The sequence below is a fragment of the Lepeophtheirus salmonis genome, chromosome 13 (genome assembly GCF_016086655.4).
Source record: "Lepeophtheirus salmonis chromosome 13, UVic_Lsal_1.4, whole genome shotgun sequence".
Classification (NCBI taxonomy): domain Eukaryota; kingdom Metazoa; phylum Arthropoda; class Copepoda; order Siphonostomatoida; family Caligidae; genus Lepeophtheirus; species Lepeophtheirus salmonis.
The window spans coordinates 28,640,654-28,657,547 of record NC_052143.2 but is presented as its reverse complement, the minus strand read 5'-3'; the positions used below and the strand labels follow the sequence as shown (position 1 = coordinate 28,657,547).

The 16,894-nt window shown below is 29.2% G+C and overlaps 1 protein-coding gene and 1 long non-coding RNA gene across 4 annotated transcripts in view; one reads left to right on the top strand and one right to left on the bottom strand.

The window, feature by feature from the left end:
* Window positions 1-3,671: 3,671 nt before the first annotated feature.
* Window positions 3,672-16,894, bottom strand: part of LOC139906945 (uncharacterized) — a 90,015-nt gene continuing 76,792 nt past the window's right edge. The window contains exons 2-3 of the long non-coding RNA XR_011783204.1: window positions 4,311-5,832; window positions 3,672-4,257 (exon numbers count right to left, since the gene is read on the bottom strand). This is a non-coding gene — a long non-coding RNA (uncharacterized lncRNA). The remainder of the gene's footprint in view (window positions 4,258-4,310; window positions 5,833-16,894) is intronic.
* Window positions 7,635-13,184, top strand: LOC121128280 (uncharacterized). 3 transcript variants are annotated; one of them, XM_040723858.2, is made up of 4 exons: window positions 7,635-7,948; window positions 11,503-11,726; window positions 11,790-11,958; window positions 12,110-13,184. In XM_040723858.2, the coding sequence occupies exons 1-4, from the start codon at window positions 7,945-7,947 to the stop codon at window positions 12,745-12,747; spliced, it is 1,035 nt and encodes a 344-aa protein (XP_040579792.1). In that variant the 5' UTR covers window positions 7,635-7,944; the 3' UTR covers window positions 12,748-13,184. The 3 variants fall into 3 exon arrangements, with proteins under 3 accessions (XP_040579792.1, XP_040579794.1, XP_040579795.1); XM_040723860.2 differs by having other exon boundaries at window positions 7,751-7,890; XM_040723861.2 differs by having other exon boundaries at window positions 7,752-7,886.

Genomic DNA, 16,894 nt, shown 5'->3' with positions numbered 1-16,894 from the left:
AGACCGTTGGCATGTCGTATAAAACTGCATACAACTTTAAGAAGTCTATTAGATCTCCATACAGCTAAGAAGAACCAAAGCTTCTGCAGCATAAATAAGCCTGACTTATAACCTGCTTCCGTATGGCCCTCCTCCAGCCCCAACTTCAATCCCCTGGACATTACAGTTTGTCGAATTTTGGAGAAGAATTTCTCCCACACCATCCAAATTTGGATTCGCTCCGAGCTGCCATCATGACAGTGTGGACGGCATACGCACATCCTTCATCCTCAAGAGCAACCAATCTGTTCGCCTGCGTATCGAAGCTGCTATTGCTTGTGAAGGAGGACATATTGAATATAAGATATAGTCTAAGATATTATGTATTTAAATAAATGGGTTTGTGTTATTTTTTCTTAATTCCATAAAATAAATTTTTGTAATTTAGTTATGTTACTGCAAGTTTTGTGTCGATTTTAAAGTTTACTTAGGTGAGAACAACGACTGTTGCAATACTTTTTTTTATTGTCTCAATTACATAGAGTTAGTATGATTAAGATATGCAAAATTAAAAACATTTGAATGCAATCCATCAGATGTTCCTAATGTCTCCTTTACAAGGGGAAATATAAACAATTAAAAAATCGAATTTGAGTTTGAAATTAATAAAATTTAACAAAACAATATTTTTAAGGAATAATTATCTAAACTTTTTTAGATGTTGAAATAGTAAAGCTCAATCTTTTGTAGCAGATTAAGAAATAATTAGATTTACATTATAGATTACTACACTAGCAAACTCGCTGTCTTATTCATGAGCCGTAGGAAGTGTTTTCATATTTGGGGATGACAAAAAATATAAGAGCTATTTCATTTTTAATTTAGAATGACATTAGTCTACGTGACTACCGTATTTACATACCCTATAATAATATTTATATTCTAATTAACGCTAAATATGTAAAACGGCGACAATTGCAACACTTGTAGCTGACCTCTTTTCACCCAACGTTGTAATACATCAAATTTCTCCTACATGAATTAGTTTTGATAAATTATATTAACTGCTGGAAAAGTAATCATTAAAAGGAGTCTAAATTTTTTGCTCTGGGATTGAAATAGGGGTTCCTGATTGCTATTACCTCAAAAAACATGAAAATATGTATTATAACTCGTTTTTTTTTATTTTTGTGCATACTTAGAGTAAAATTTTATATACTATTAATAAGATTTGATAGTTTAATAAATGCAAATAAAATATTTGTCCAACCAACAAATCTTATATAACTTTTAAAATATTAAATCTTTTTCGATGAAGTTGTATGTTTTCACTTAATGACAAACTACTACTATTATCATTGTGTTCAAAAATGAGGAATTTGTTAGATTTTTTTTTTAAAAGATCCATTTTTTGTCATGGTTTTGTACTCCCAATATATTTTTTCCGATTGAGAAACAGTTACAAAATCGTTATAATATTTTTGAAATATGTACCAAAAACTATATTTAATGTCTTTTTTTGTTATTTCGATATTGAAAGACAAAAATAATACTAAATAATTTCAATGTTCTTTAAAAATTACTCTGTCTGCCAAAACATAATAAAATTTGGTTTATAACACCATGTCAATCCAAGGGCAAAAATAAGTTGAACTTTTGAATTTGTTTTGACTACTGCAATTCAAATGATATAAGTTACACCAAATTCAATACCAAACGGTATATTATTACAAAAGCATTGCTTCTCCAAAAACTTCTTTAATCCCTCAAAATTAGTTATTATTCAATATCTCGAGAAAAAAAATTGTCAATAATAATTCATTTTTCCCCCACAGTAATAGCCAAACAATTGGCATCTACTATGTATTGATTTTTTTGATCTTCCAATAAAACCCATATAACCAAATGAAAATATTTTCTTTCACAAAAAGTATAACTAATCAAATTTCACGTTTATGATCTATTATAAAAATATGACTTTGGTCAATTTGAAAATTATACAAGTTTATGAATTAAATTGGCATTATAAGTCAATTCAATTCTTATCAATGCACACTATACAGGGTAAATAAGCTATCTATGCCGCCAATTTTGTACATTTCTCTAAGGCAAACTCGAGCACTTAGGCAGTTGATTTTTCATTTTTTTGCTAGATAGCTTGTTCTAGCTTGTACCAGTTGAAAAAATTGAATCAATTGACAAATTCGTTGTCCAAAATATTGAAAATAGGCACGGAGACCTCCTTGAAATCTGTATCTACGGCGACAACATAACAATCGTTCGAACTCTGGGATTCCGCCAGACGTTTGTTCGCAACATTAGGAGGAGATTTGATGCCTCTATTGGACTAGGCTCCCTATCACATCTCAAATGGCTCCCAGACAATTTTGACAAGTTCAACTTGCCGCACTTTTAACCTCTCGGCCTCGTATAAAGACTGTTATTAAAGGTGGAGGTGATTTTTTTTTAATTAGAAAAATTTGAATTCCTCTAGCTTTCAGAGTCTCGTTTTATTTTTGAATCTAGTCCAACTGGTTGGAGAGAAAATTGCGTTTAAAAAAAATAATTTTTTCCTTTTTCTTTGAGGGACAATCAAAAAGCTATCTTTGGCAATGTTGGGGGCATCTCAGACCATTACTGGTGTGGTACAGGTCATTTTAGTTTTGGGGGAAATTGTATTTTGTCTCAAAATTGGCCATTTTTAGGCCTCTTCCACGCCTGAAATTATAATGCGATGAGTAAAAAATTGTACTTTATATATTTTTTGTATTTGGTCCATGAGTTAAAAATGTAGGGCACCTTATTTTCAAGATACTTTTTTTGGTCTAAATTGTACTCAATAATTTGTAGTTAGTTTCTCTGTTTTATCAAAAATATCAAAAGTTAAGCCTAGTTGAAGCGAGAGTTGTCGAACAAAAAAGAGAACATAATCTTGTGCTATGGTAAATAAAACAGGGAAACCTTAAATCTCTTGAGCACATCTTATTTTTATCATAAGTATTATTCTTCAAAAATTAATAGTTTTTTATTATTGTATTTATAAACACAAAAATTTAATAATTATTGTATAATTAATTTGTGTGTGTGCGTTGTTATGCCTAATAAGTTTTTGTTTTCTTAAGGTATGACAGGAATACAATATTTACATATATTTTCACATTAATTATTATTATATTATTAATTATTACCACTTCATATTTTTTTTCTAGCAAAAGTTTTGAACAAAATATGATTGAATAACTCAAAACCAGTCATTTATTTAGTATAAAGGGGGGTTACTACATTTATCGACACATTGTGCATGTACAAATCTAAGTGTATATATACATACATATATGAATGATATCGGGAGAAAATATCAATTATACATATATATATACATTGAGACGTGTATACGCACAAAAAATGTGGTTATTTATGAACAACCCGTGCTTCTATTATTTTCAAACTTAAATTTCAGGAAGAGACAATTAATTTATTTCTTTTATGATGAAAAATATCTCATTTTCCAAATACATAATAAAAGGATACATTTTTATAAATTTGATATATTGTGACACTTTTTACAAATTTGATATTATTATTATAATACGTATATTATAAATAATAGCTGAGCTGAAATTCAAACCGTGTATCATAATTAAAATTGTAAATAATATATATAAAAAAAACCAACATTTTTTTAAATCAAATTTTATTTCTCCGTTAGTTATATACTAATTTTAAAAATTAAGATCCTGAAAGAACTGAAAAAAAAAGATCAAAATGATCTAAGTCGTGATCTTTTTTTTTAATATAGACTCCCCCATCACTGAAGAAAAAATTATGAAGTTCATCCAAGGTTTTGAAAAAAAAAAAAAAGTTAAAGCCATTCCTTTAGAATTTTTCAAGAGGTTTAAAAAATTACTTTTGTGAGACAGTATCGAATACCTTTTCGAAGTCGACAAAAATATGGGTACTTGGATAATGCACATAAGTCTATACCATCTCGTATATGTAGAGTCCTATACAATATCCTGTATTAGGCGTGACCCCATAAATCCTTTCTGATCCGTTGATATAATGTACGGAATAATTCTAAATAGCGTTTGATTCAATATTCCATGGTCTCGCCATTCTTAGGAACTCATCATTGAGTATTGGCATTCCCGTTGCTCACTCAAAGTTTTGCATTCAGTTTGGAGCTGGGCATGACCCTTTGTTATCGCCATCCCTCTTTCTAATTGCAATGAATAGATTAAACGAGATTATCAACTCCAACTCCAACCTTGAAAGTGACTGTAAATAAATGAAAAGTCACTGAAGTGCTTATTATACGACCATGAGCTTACCTTATTTCTAACGGGAACACAAAAAAAACTGGCCTATTCCATCTCCCATGCAATCAAAGTCATTCAGAAAAATATCATCGGTTCTCTCCATCAACATCAAGAAGACTAAGATCTTAACCAACTGTGACAACTATGTGAACACATGTGATGGTCTTAACAAATTAGATTTTTTTAAGTCTTTCTCACTTCTAGAAATTGAAGTTTCTAGCTGCAGTGCCGATGCTGAGAGAAGAAATGAAGTAAGTTTTTTTATCTCCTATACAGAAGAGTGTCATATTTTTCAGTAATACCCGGCTCACCAGATATGAAAAAATGAAAGTATGGGATATCAATATGCTCTCAATGTCGTTCCATCTGTTGGTATACGTTCCTTCTTCATAGTTGATATATGAGAGCATATATAAATTAAAGGAAGATTGAGTATGTGAGCATGCAAGAGAATACGTTTCAAGTTCGAAGATTAATACACTAACAACTTGCTGGGGTCTTGGTTCTACGTACATAGAAGGCAAGTGAAAGGCACGGAATCTCTTGCGGTTAAAACGACATAGAACCTCTTGTGATTTTGGGGCAAATTCAAAATTTTTAAAAATCTTACAACAGATTGGTTGTCAATTTGCTGAACGGATCTGTATGGCCACATCTGAAATATTTGGAGTGATGAAAATATTGAGAAAGATGTGCTTAGTATGGAGCTCTACCATCGAGAATGTCTTCCCTTGACTAGGTTCAAACAAACCCTTAATTATAATAATCGACTGAACAGTAGGAGTGAGTGACATAAGAATAGGTGGAAGATTGGGTGGCTCATCTCAAAGAACCAAGAGCTCCCTTTGTGGCTCCATGATTACGTCTCTCAGGTAATCTTGAACTCCCTCTCTATGTATGAGGAATACTTATACACAAAATACTAATTTACTAATAATTATTTGCCAGAACTAACTCAAAATCCTCTTTTCATGATATAATTTACTTATCAGATCTCTGGATTTGCCAGTTTTTGTTTTTATCCTTTTGTCGTTGACCTAATTTTAATTAAACATGGAATGTTTCTTTTTTAAACCAGAACAAGATAATAATGTTTGCAGTGCTTTATAAATGTATTGTTTAGAATGAATTAATCTAAACATTTTTTAAAGTTGTACACTCATTTCTAAGTGAAAAACGAAATACTTCTCAACGTTAAGAAATATACGTAAAAGTATATGTTAAATAAAAGATCTCTCTCTTGATAAATATGTAAATCAAGACCCTACCGGTTCGAATAAGAAGCTTATATTGGAATCAATTTACTCCTTGTCTTGACAGATGTTGCAAAATAATGTTTTGATTATTTTTGTCTGATGTCCAGAAGTAATAAACTTATCAAATTTCTTGCATTTTATGGGAATTCTTCATGTTTCTTTAACTTTGCCTTGGAACTTTTAAGTTCCTTTTTGTTTGAATACATCCATCGAATCTTTCATACCCCATTTGATTTTTGAAATCTTTTTAGTATTAAAATTGATCAATTTGTACAATTCTGAAAAAAAAAAAAAAAAATGACACGGTACTGGATTTTACTACAAAGCCAGTCAGGGAGGAATCAGTTCAAAATTTGACAGTCTCACTACGAAACCCCATACTATCAATCTTAATATAAAGTTACTTCTATGAAAAGCATATTTAAAAGATTTTTTAAATGCGAGGGGGGTCTGAAAAGTTTCCGACCTAACAAATACACAATTGTTTTTTTTTCCAACATAGTCTCCTTGTAACCCTACAAACTTCTTCCAGCGATACTCTCATCTCTATAAACTGTCCAAAAAGTACATGGCCTTTTTCTCAACAAAATAATTATCTACGAGATATTTTTTGTTTTTGGTGCAATCCCTCCGAGCTGGATTGATTTAGACACGTCAAATATTAACACAACAAGCTAGTGTATATGTTACACTTTTAAAAACAATTACCGAATGACAGTTCGATACTCGATTTTGTCGATTTTCACAAAAACACTCACATCAACTGACTCAAACGAATGTCACATAACAACTGTACCTCAAAAATGGCTGAAACTTTGGTGATTAACTCTAAACAGATGCTAGGTACATGTGAATAACTTTTATTTACAAGTGCTGTCATTTTCATGTTGAGGTCGGAAACTTTTCAAACCACCCTCGTAAGTATAATAAAACTAATATGAATGTAAATTGGAACCCTGTGCAATCGTCATGTATGTAATAAAGTCATTCATTCTTCAAATTAACGTCTTCACAAAAAAATACATATATACCTTTTTAAAAATGAAATAATTTCGTATCATCAATTTTTTTTTAAGGAGCAAATAAAAAAAAAGATTATATTTTATGAGAGCCCTGGATTTTTTTTCCTTGATCATAAATATAAAAGGAAATTAGATTGATGGCTTTTTTTAAAAGGTCTTATGTACCTATAGTGCCCAAAAATTACATCTTCCAAATAAGTTTAAAAAAAAGATAATTGGCATTTTCATCGTACATCTCTCAACCTTTCCTTCAAAGGAAATATATAAAATTATTTGATTGTAGCTCTTATGAATAGCATGTTTCTTCTTTCATGGGGAGGCATGTGTACCATAAATATAATCGCTCTTAGACTAAATATCTATACAGCTTAATGATTTTACAAAATAATATATTTTTTTCAATAAATAATAATTTTTTGTCCAACAAATTAATTCTATTTTTTCAATATACTGCTTGAAATATTATGTGCATCAAAAGGAGGTGGCGTAGATCCTATTTGATAGACTACTCCTGATAGATAACTATGTTTCACTCATGGATTAATAAAAACGAGAAGATATGTGCAGCACTGATTCATAGACTTCAACTGACAAAAAGTATATGTTTAGATGAAGAGTTATGGTCTGAATTGGAAAATTGTAAACAGAGTGTTGGTTTTAGAGGGGGGCACTTTTACTAATATGTGTGGGAAATCGGAGCTGAGTATAAAATATTTTTATTCAAACAAAAATCTACATTCCGAACACTAATACTGCGCAAGAGTAAAATGATCAACAGTTAACTAAAAAATAAATATCTATATCTGATGTTTTGGGATACTATTTTTGAAGTTTGAATAACTAGTGTGTAAAACATTTGAGCCCATGGTGACAGTTTGATTTTTTTTTATATTAGATATTAAAAAAATATGAGCGTTCCTATTATATTATGTAGGAGCAAGCCAAGGTATACACGTAAATACTACGCAACACCATTTCTTTTTTTCTTTCTTTCTTGTATGTGTATGAAAACCGCTCTTTTATGATTATACTTTTGGATGTGCGTCGCTTGAAAGAGTAAGTTGTTTGTGTTGTTTGGTAAGCATGTGAGAATCAAGATTCTTCTTATACGTCTTTCTTTTTTTCTACTTCTTTTTCTCTTAATTCATAAATATTGGGAAGAAGAAAAAAATTCTATCGACGTGGAGTCTTTCAAGAAACAAGTACTACAAACCCCCCTAGAGAAATATAGTTTGAACTTTTAAATACATTCAAAAATTGAACAAGTGGTTGAATTAACTTTTTTTTACTTCCTCTCATCATTCTCATTGGTTGGTAAATCAATTATTTATCAAAACTAAAAATATAAACAAAAACCAAACTTATAATATGGGTAAGTTATATTCTGCATCTTTTTGTTGAATATGCAAACTCATTGATATATTAGCTAAATACATACATGTTCCATAACAAAGAAAGAAGATTTGCACATGTTAACTAACTAAGGAAAATTAGAGAGAAAGAGAAATGTGCAACAGGAAAAAAAGAAAGGGAAAATAAAGAAGCTTCATATGAATTTTTTTCAAAAAAGGATAAATACAAATCTTATAAGCATTTTATTTACCACTTATGTAAAAAAAATGTATTTATTTGAGTAGAAACTAAGTATATAACTCATCAATTGCTTCTTTGCTACATAAAAAAAGTACGTATTGTAGAAACAAAATAAAAATACAATCCCTAGAGAAAAATGTAGTCAAATAACTAGGGATTATCATTTTTTTTATCCACTTGACAAAAAACTCTAAAGTTTTTTCTTTTCTTTTATAAAAACTTGGAAATTGTTTTTCATACCAAAAAATGAATTATTAAATAGCTGAATAATTTTGTAAACACCATCATGATGTGTATATAAAAATTTAAAACCTCAAAAGCAGACTTTATAAATTTATATCTCAATGTCTAACGATCTTGTATGATATACTTAATATACAGTTATAGTCATATGTTGTATAACTGAAAAAGCTAATTATATTCATTTAAAAATCCATAAAATGGTTTTAATCCAGGAATGTTTTGTTTACTTTTTTGGCTTAAAAATATTTTTTTAAGTATAAAATATTAATATTAATAAGTAAAAAAGTAATAATAAAAAAAAGATTTTTTTCTAATAAATAATTACCTACTTTGCATAATTCCTGATGTAAAATCCTATTAATATCTGGTCACCTTTACCAACAAAGTTGTTTAAGATGTTAACAAAAAAGTTGCAATTGGACCGTTGAATACTATTTAAAAATGGGGTTTTTGGGTATGTTGCATATGTGCAAGAATAAGCATTTCAGAGTTAAAATGTTGAAAACATGTTTTTTAGCTACTATTTAATTTTAAAAAGTTATACTCAAAGAAATGACGAATTAAAGAAAAAAAATAATACAATTCCACAAACAAATTATGGTCAAAAAGTATACAAAATAAAATGAAAACATATTATGCTGTTGTTAATTTGTGTAATGAAGTTTTAAAAGAGACAATTTTCTTACTTGTATTTGTCTGTATATATTATTTATTACTATACATATAAAAATTAATACAATATAAAATGATAAAAACGTTTGTATAATTTTTCATAAGGAGCCTCTTATAGAAAAAATGTTTCTGAGCATTAAAAAAAGAACTTTATTATCTGTTTGTCATAAAAAACCCTATTAACCACATACACAAAAAAAGTAAAAATCTTTGCCAAGGAATATTTTTTAGTCTCATTTAAGAGCAAAAGTTTTATACTATTTTCGAATACTTCAAACAAAAAAAAACTAAAAGTATATTTTTGTAAAAATAATGAATATGTATTTCCTTGATTATTAAATGAATTATTAACATATATTTATTCATTCATTGATAATTAGTTGGGCTTTAACAAATATAGATGTGTATTTATTTTAAGAGTAATTGTCTATATTAAATAACTCTACACTATATCCAAGGAAACAATGTAAAATGCATGAATAGTTACTTTATTTTAAACTAGGTTAATGATAGACTGTACTTATGTTTAAATATATCTTACTTTTAATACTCCTTATTCTTTTAAGAATATTAAATTTTAGTCATAATTCAAGGCAATGGTTTTATATGTACTTAGAAGAACTTTTTTGCAAAATTTAAAAAAATGGGTTACTTCTGTTTGTGCAAATATAGATTTAAACGGGAGACTTAAATAGATATTTGTTAGCAGTGACAATAGCGGGTCGAATATTAACTCAGATTAAATGTTTTATATTTTGACAAAATACAATGAAACTTTCTTGAATTTGTACTAACCAGTATAACAAGACAGGATAAGAATCCTTTTATATAATTGTAAGAAATATATAATCAGATTCTGTTAGTAAGTCTTTGTGGTGTGTTCCTTTATTTGTGATCCCGCCTTTTTTAGTCTGGACATGGGACAACCAACATACTTTGTTTCAGTCGAAAACTTAGAAACCATTTCTTGGAGTAAATAATATTCTTTTTTTGTAAAAGGACGACCTTCTGTGAAGGTTTTAAGAATCAGCATCCAATAATTTTTAAATAACACAGTGATAAGGAAAATAGTGAACACATTAACTAGTTACAATCATAAAAAAAAGATCAAACTTTGGAGGATATCAACTCTTTTGAATTAGTTAGTTTTTTTTTTTTTTTTTTTTTTTAATAATTACCCCTAAAGAGGATATAGAAATATAAACACGATTTCGGAAGAGTCAAATTTCTACTTCTTTTCTTACTCCAAGACTTGAAGCATATCCATATATGATCACGACTGGTTTAGCTTTCTAATCCCTTAATTTCTATTCAAAAATGTTGTGTTAATTGAATTTCATTTTTCGTTTCAAAACTCAACACTGTACACTTAAATGAGATCGAAAGAGAGATTGTAAATTTTTTAGTTACAGACTACCTTGTAAACCATCATCTTTGAATAGCCTTGAACCCTTAATGTTTTTAATCTATATAATATCTTAAAACCACTGTTAAAACTAACTGTATAATTGATCTATAATTTGTTCATACGTCGATATATAGCGCTAGGAATATATTCTTATATAACTCTCATATCAATTTACAATATTTTAAATTCATTTTAATATTCTCTATTAAAAAAATGCATGGATGACATATCTTAAAAGTAGATCTTAAAATATTGTGGAAAGGTTATATTTTTATATTAAGAAGATAGTTTAAAGTTTTTAGTTTCTTAAAAATGTACGTAAATATACCAAAGTAAAAATTTGTGTATCACTACTGTTGACATAATGTATCAGAAAACTTTTTCCCTTTTGTAAGCCTGACAAGATGTTTTAACTCTTCTCTTATATATATATTTATTTATTAATAAATATTGGTTAAATACGAACATATTAGTATTTCGGTTAGTTTCTCCCCATTCATAAATATAAAACTATTTCGTATCTATTACCAACATACCTTTACTATAAAAGGTTTTGCCGGGATTATAATCATAATCCTTTGTTCCATAATGGTTATTATTATTATTAGTAGTAAAGCTTATTACTATTCAACAAATTATGGCCCTTCTCAAGGTCATACATTATAGTTAAATAACTAGAGTTTTTCATATCTATTTTTGCTCTATTGAATATATAAAAAGGAAAATTGAAAGCTTCAATAACGGAATAGGAAAAAAAGACAATGTGTCGAAATTCCTATCTACTTTTTTTATTCTTTATTGTTAAAGAATAACTTGTGGTAAAATATACAAAGGTTGATTTCATACCTACCTAAATATATACAATCAAAGTAACACAAAGGACTCATTACGTACGTATAATAAACGTATACAATACATACGTATATGCACAATGCCTAAGTCAAATAAGAGGACAACACATTTTTATTTTGTGGAGTACAATTTTAAAATATATCCAATTACTCTCCTAGATTATTCCATGCGACATAATTCTACAACTAGTGGAAATGGAGTTCCGAGTGGGGGAGGATGGAGCCTCACTGGCCCTAAAACCGATTGGAAAGTATCTACACCTTTGGATATACATAGCCCACCTTATAAGTCTGCTAATGGGACTGCTTCTGATTTAAGTACAAATTTGGTTAAATTAGTCATTCTTGGTGCTCCTGGAGTAGGGAAAACGTCAATAATTCAGGTAAGTTAATATGTACACCCTTTCATTTATGAGATGTTCAATGTTCAAGTCATGTCTTTAAAGCAATTTGTTTGGGGTACATTTGACGCATCTTATTACCCTACTGGAAAGAAAGAAACATATTATCCTTCAGTTGTTCTACATGATCAGCACTTTGACTTAACAATAGTTGACATCCCAGATCTTCCCTTTCTCCCTGTGAACAATTTCAACAATTTATCTGATGCACAAAGTGCGTTTTTCTCTATTTACTTCTGATTATTTGTTTGAGTTTTGCTATTTATGAATAAGTCTTATTACACATTAATCCATATAACAAATCTTTTATACTGTACTTCTTAAACAGATAATCAGAACCAATTAATACTAATATAAAAATATAGATCATGGACTGACTGATGCCACTGCCTACGTCTTAGTATTTGATCTACTATGTCCAGATAGTTTCGAGTATATTTCAGGGATATATTCACAAATTTGCGAAGTACCAGATTTAGAAAGCATTCCCATAATTGTAATTGGTAATAAAGCTGACAAAGTTGAGCTCTCCCTAACATCTGATCGAAACAACAAGCGCCGCAAGGATCATCATGAGCGAGACGAATATCATCATCACAACGATCACGATCATGACCCTCATGGCCATGATTTTTCATCCTCATTTGGAACAACTCATCATCATCAACACCACTATGGAAAAAAATCATCGAATCGGAGATCCTACAGCAAGGACTCTTACTCATCTTCCTCTTCAAAATATTCCTCTCACAAGAATGATTACAAATCATCAAAGTATGTTAGTAAGCATCGTAGTGTGGATGTTTGGGGCAAGGAAGCTTTCTTTGACAAGGATATTGCAGATCGGGTCATTAGTGAGTGGAAAGCAACGTATAGGGAATGTGCGGCGAAGGACTCTGAGTCAGTTACAGAGTTATTCAAGGCCATTATGGATTTAGTGGAAGAGAATCAATTTCAAAATGCAATGAATGCAGAAGTGAATAAGAAATGTACTATTTTGTAAATATCTCATTTTTTCTACATATAAATGTTTGACATCTCACATCTCTTGTCACAAAGACAGTATGTTTTGATGAATATTATAAATAAGATTATTATTATTGGAATGAAGTCGATGTATTTATATAGAAATGTAATATACTAATGTTAATTGTTTTGTAAGGTAGAAGTATTTCAACGCTGACTCAATGTTGCACAAATTTTATAAGCTGATGTTCATTTTTTGGGTTTTATTAGATAAAATATTAATATTTTCTTACGCTTTTTACTGCCATAGTTTTATTTTATGCAGGCACCATCCATAATATAAATGTAATAAATGTATTTATTTTTTGTAGTTACATAACGTTTTCATAAACTTCATTTTGTAGAAGATGTTAGATCATTTTTAGTTACATACCAAAGCCAAAAGTTAAAATGAAATATAATAAAATAATACACTGTGACTGTTTTAATTAAATTTGTTTTCATTTCTATTACCAAAACAAGACGTCTAATAGTACAAAAAAATGACAAATCTTTCCAACAAATACAAAATGGGGACTTATAACATTATGTAGCAATTATTTACGATTTTATACACGTTATTTTTATTAGGATGTTTCGCTACCCACCAAACGAAAGCTTAAACAAAAATACACAGGTTTTTTTTTTAATTCCATGTCTCTAAGTATAAAAATGTCAGAGTTACGACAAAAAGGTGAATCTTCTTCGTGCTGGTGTCAGTACCGAGAAGGCTACAGAGACCGTTTTCTTCTCCATCTGGACTGCCTACAACATCATAAAGTCCATACAGCTAAGAAGAACCAAAAATTCTGCAGCAACTCCTGGCCTGTCTCTAAAAACCTCTGACCCCCTGGACTTAGCAATTTTCGGCGTCTTGAAGAAAAATATCTGATGCACCTCTCATCCAAATTGAATTTATCGTCAAGAGCTGCTAATCTATTCACCAGGGTGTAGAGGATGTTATTTCTAGTGAATAAGGATATATTGAATAAATAATATAGCTAAATATAGTATTTAAATTTATCATAAATTAGTTTTGATCTGTTTTTTCTTGATTCAATATATAACTGCAAGTTTTGGGTCCACTCTGTACATAGCTATCAAAAAAAAAAAAACAAAAAAAAAAACGTTTACCCAAACAGTCTAAATAACTACTATAATTAAGAACTTTTTTGGTCCTAATTTATAATAGAATAAAGTTTAAATCCTAGTTAAATTTATCCAATATCAACATTAATATTCATATATATTCATTTTTGACAAATTAGAGGTTTTTTGTCTTAAAAAAAAAAGAGTGCAAAAAAATCATATTTACTTGTTTTGCATACAAATGCAAGTATGAATGAATTTGCAATTAACATAACAACTATTTCTTGTGGTTAACTCTTATATAAATAGATCAGATAATATATAAATAGTATTGTTAATAATGCCACATTCAAGGAATCTATTACACTACAGAAAAGTGTGCTACTATTTTTGTAAAAGATGAAACGATTGAATATATTATGAATACCTATCTATATATAGGATCCGTTGATGTAAATGAATTTTATACTATATGTGGATAATAATTTAATTTCAATAGATCAATTTAGATATGTGATACATACATGTACGTTGTACACACATATAAATATATATTATGGGGATTGAAGGCCTGAAGCATTTGTAAAGAAAGTTACATTTATTTGAGATCACTCCTCTCTGATATGTGTTCAAAAAGCTCACATATGATTAAAAAAATGAAAAAAATGTTCAAATAAATTTGTCCCGCTACTGATAAGGAAATATATATTTAATAAAATATTAAATTTGTAACTTAATTTAATATCTGGTTAATGTTGTATAAAAGTATGAATAATTTTGAGTTTATCATAAGCCTTCTGCTACGGTAATAGAACAAAATTACCAACGTACCAAATGTTTAACAGAAAAAACGTCTAACGCACAAAGCGTGGAACATAAAATTTTTATGATGACCTGATCCTCATAAAAAAAATATTGATCTGAAAAGTTTCCGATCTCAACGTGAAGATGGCAGCACTTGTTAATAAAAACTAGCCTCATTTATCTCCCATCTGTTGATAGTTATTAGTTACTCATCAAAGTTTCAGCCATTTTGAAACAGTCGTTTGGTTGAGTTGACGAGTCAGTTTAGGAGTAGTAAATCTGAGTTTCGAAGACGATCAATTATTTGATGAAACTTGGATACGTTATTTTACGCCCGAACTAGAAATACAGCCCAAACAGTGGACTACAAAGATTTTCGTCAATGAAGAGGCAATACCCTTCGTGAACGACTATTTTGTAGAGAAAAACGTCGAGTACTATTTGGACAAGTTAGAGAGATGGGAATATCGCTGTTAAAAGTGTATAGGAGACTATGTTGAAATATTAAAAAATTCTATTGAAAAAAAGTTTTCTATCTTTGTTAGGTCAGAAAATTTTCAGACCACCCTTGTATTTCGAAACAAAAAAAAAGTTTTAAAAAATATGGGACAAAGAATTACGAAAACATAGAAATCTGATGGCATTTTGACATTACAACTAATTAATTTCTAATTTTTTAGCCTTTTATTCTGAAAAAAGAACGAGCATAATATTAATAAAACTATTACAGAGGCTCAGCATATCTTGTATGCGAAATGTGCTTACTCGGATTATGATATCTCTGGTATTTTATCCATTGTGAAACTTCACCTTCGTGTTTTAAAACAGATAGTCTTTTTATAAACAAACTCTACATTTGAGTGAATTATTTATAAGTTTTTGTCTTTATTTTTGTGTTATATGTTAATTTTTGTTTTATTTAATGACTTTAATTAAATATTAGTGTCTTTTTGTTTTAGTAGACGTGTGTATGTTTATATATATATATGTATTATTGATTTCAATAATTTTTGTTTTTTTAGTACTATTAAATTGAATTATAGATAAGCCTTGTTGAACAAGAGAAAAAAAAGAGATAAATAAACTTTACCAACGAGTTCTTTCCAATCCAAAAAAAATAATCATCTTAATGTGCTAATAACCAAAGTCAACTAGAATTATAAATAATTCTAGTTTTAATTAATTATGCAAGTAGAAATGGAGAGGGAGGGGCTACTTGATAGGGATGTAAAATTGTTGAGCATATTAGTATTAATTTGTAACCTCCAACATAATGTAAGTGTCTATTAGATTTATTCCCTCTATTTTAAAAATTCAAATGTATTAGCAAACAAAGAGCACTAAAGTTTTTATAATGATCCTTTCAGTCGTGTAAGCCTTAGCAGATCTTGTAATTACCAAAAATATGTTGTAGGAAGCACGCAAGCTGTTATTTGATTAAGTACTTCCTTAAGTTTTAGGGTACATAATTTGGGTTTTAGTTAAGTTTTTAACTAAAGTATAAGTATTTATTCTAAGTAGTATATTTGTATTTGGGGTGGAAATCGTATACAGAGAATAGGATAAAGTATAAAGACACTAATAATGAAGTACATTAATACTATCTCAATATAACGTAATTATATCTTATCAACTGGATAATATTCAACATATTAGCTCACATAAGTCACATTTTATTAGTTTTGTTTTCTATTTTCTATATAATATTAGATAATCACAGTTTTTTGCTCTACCTACACCCACCACCCCTTAACGCATTATCGTTCCCTAGATCAAAGCATCGCTCACTTTGGGAAACACTGTTATATACTATTTATTTTATATTTTCAAAATCAACAAAAATACTTTTAGCTTGAACTCAATGTCTGTAGGTTTGCGTCTTGGACTCTCTTAGAAAAAGAATCATACTTAATCTATTTGGACTTCAAATAAAATTCCTAGGTCAGAAGAAGTAATTGTAGCACTATAATGTTTACTGCGGGATCAGTGTGACTGCAGTACGCATCATACTGTTTTATCACTTAACTGCAAACATAAATTTGATTTCACAAGGAACAAGGGAAAAATAACAGAATAAGGGATCGTTTTCTAAGAAGAATAGCCCACATGAACTGGGCATAATTGTTTATGGAATTGAGTCTTAACGTACATCATGGATTTCATTTAAGTTCTCCTGGTGTCATTTTTGGATTTTTTGTGTTGTGCTATCACTGGATGGTCATACATGTTTGTAAACCTGTGTTTTTATACGT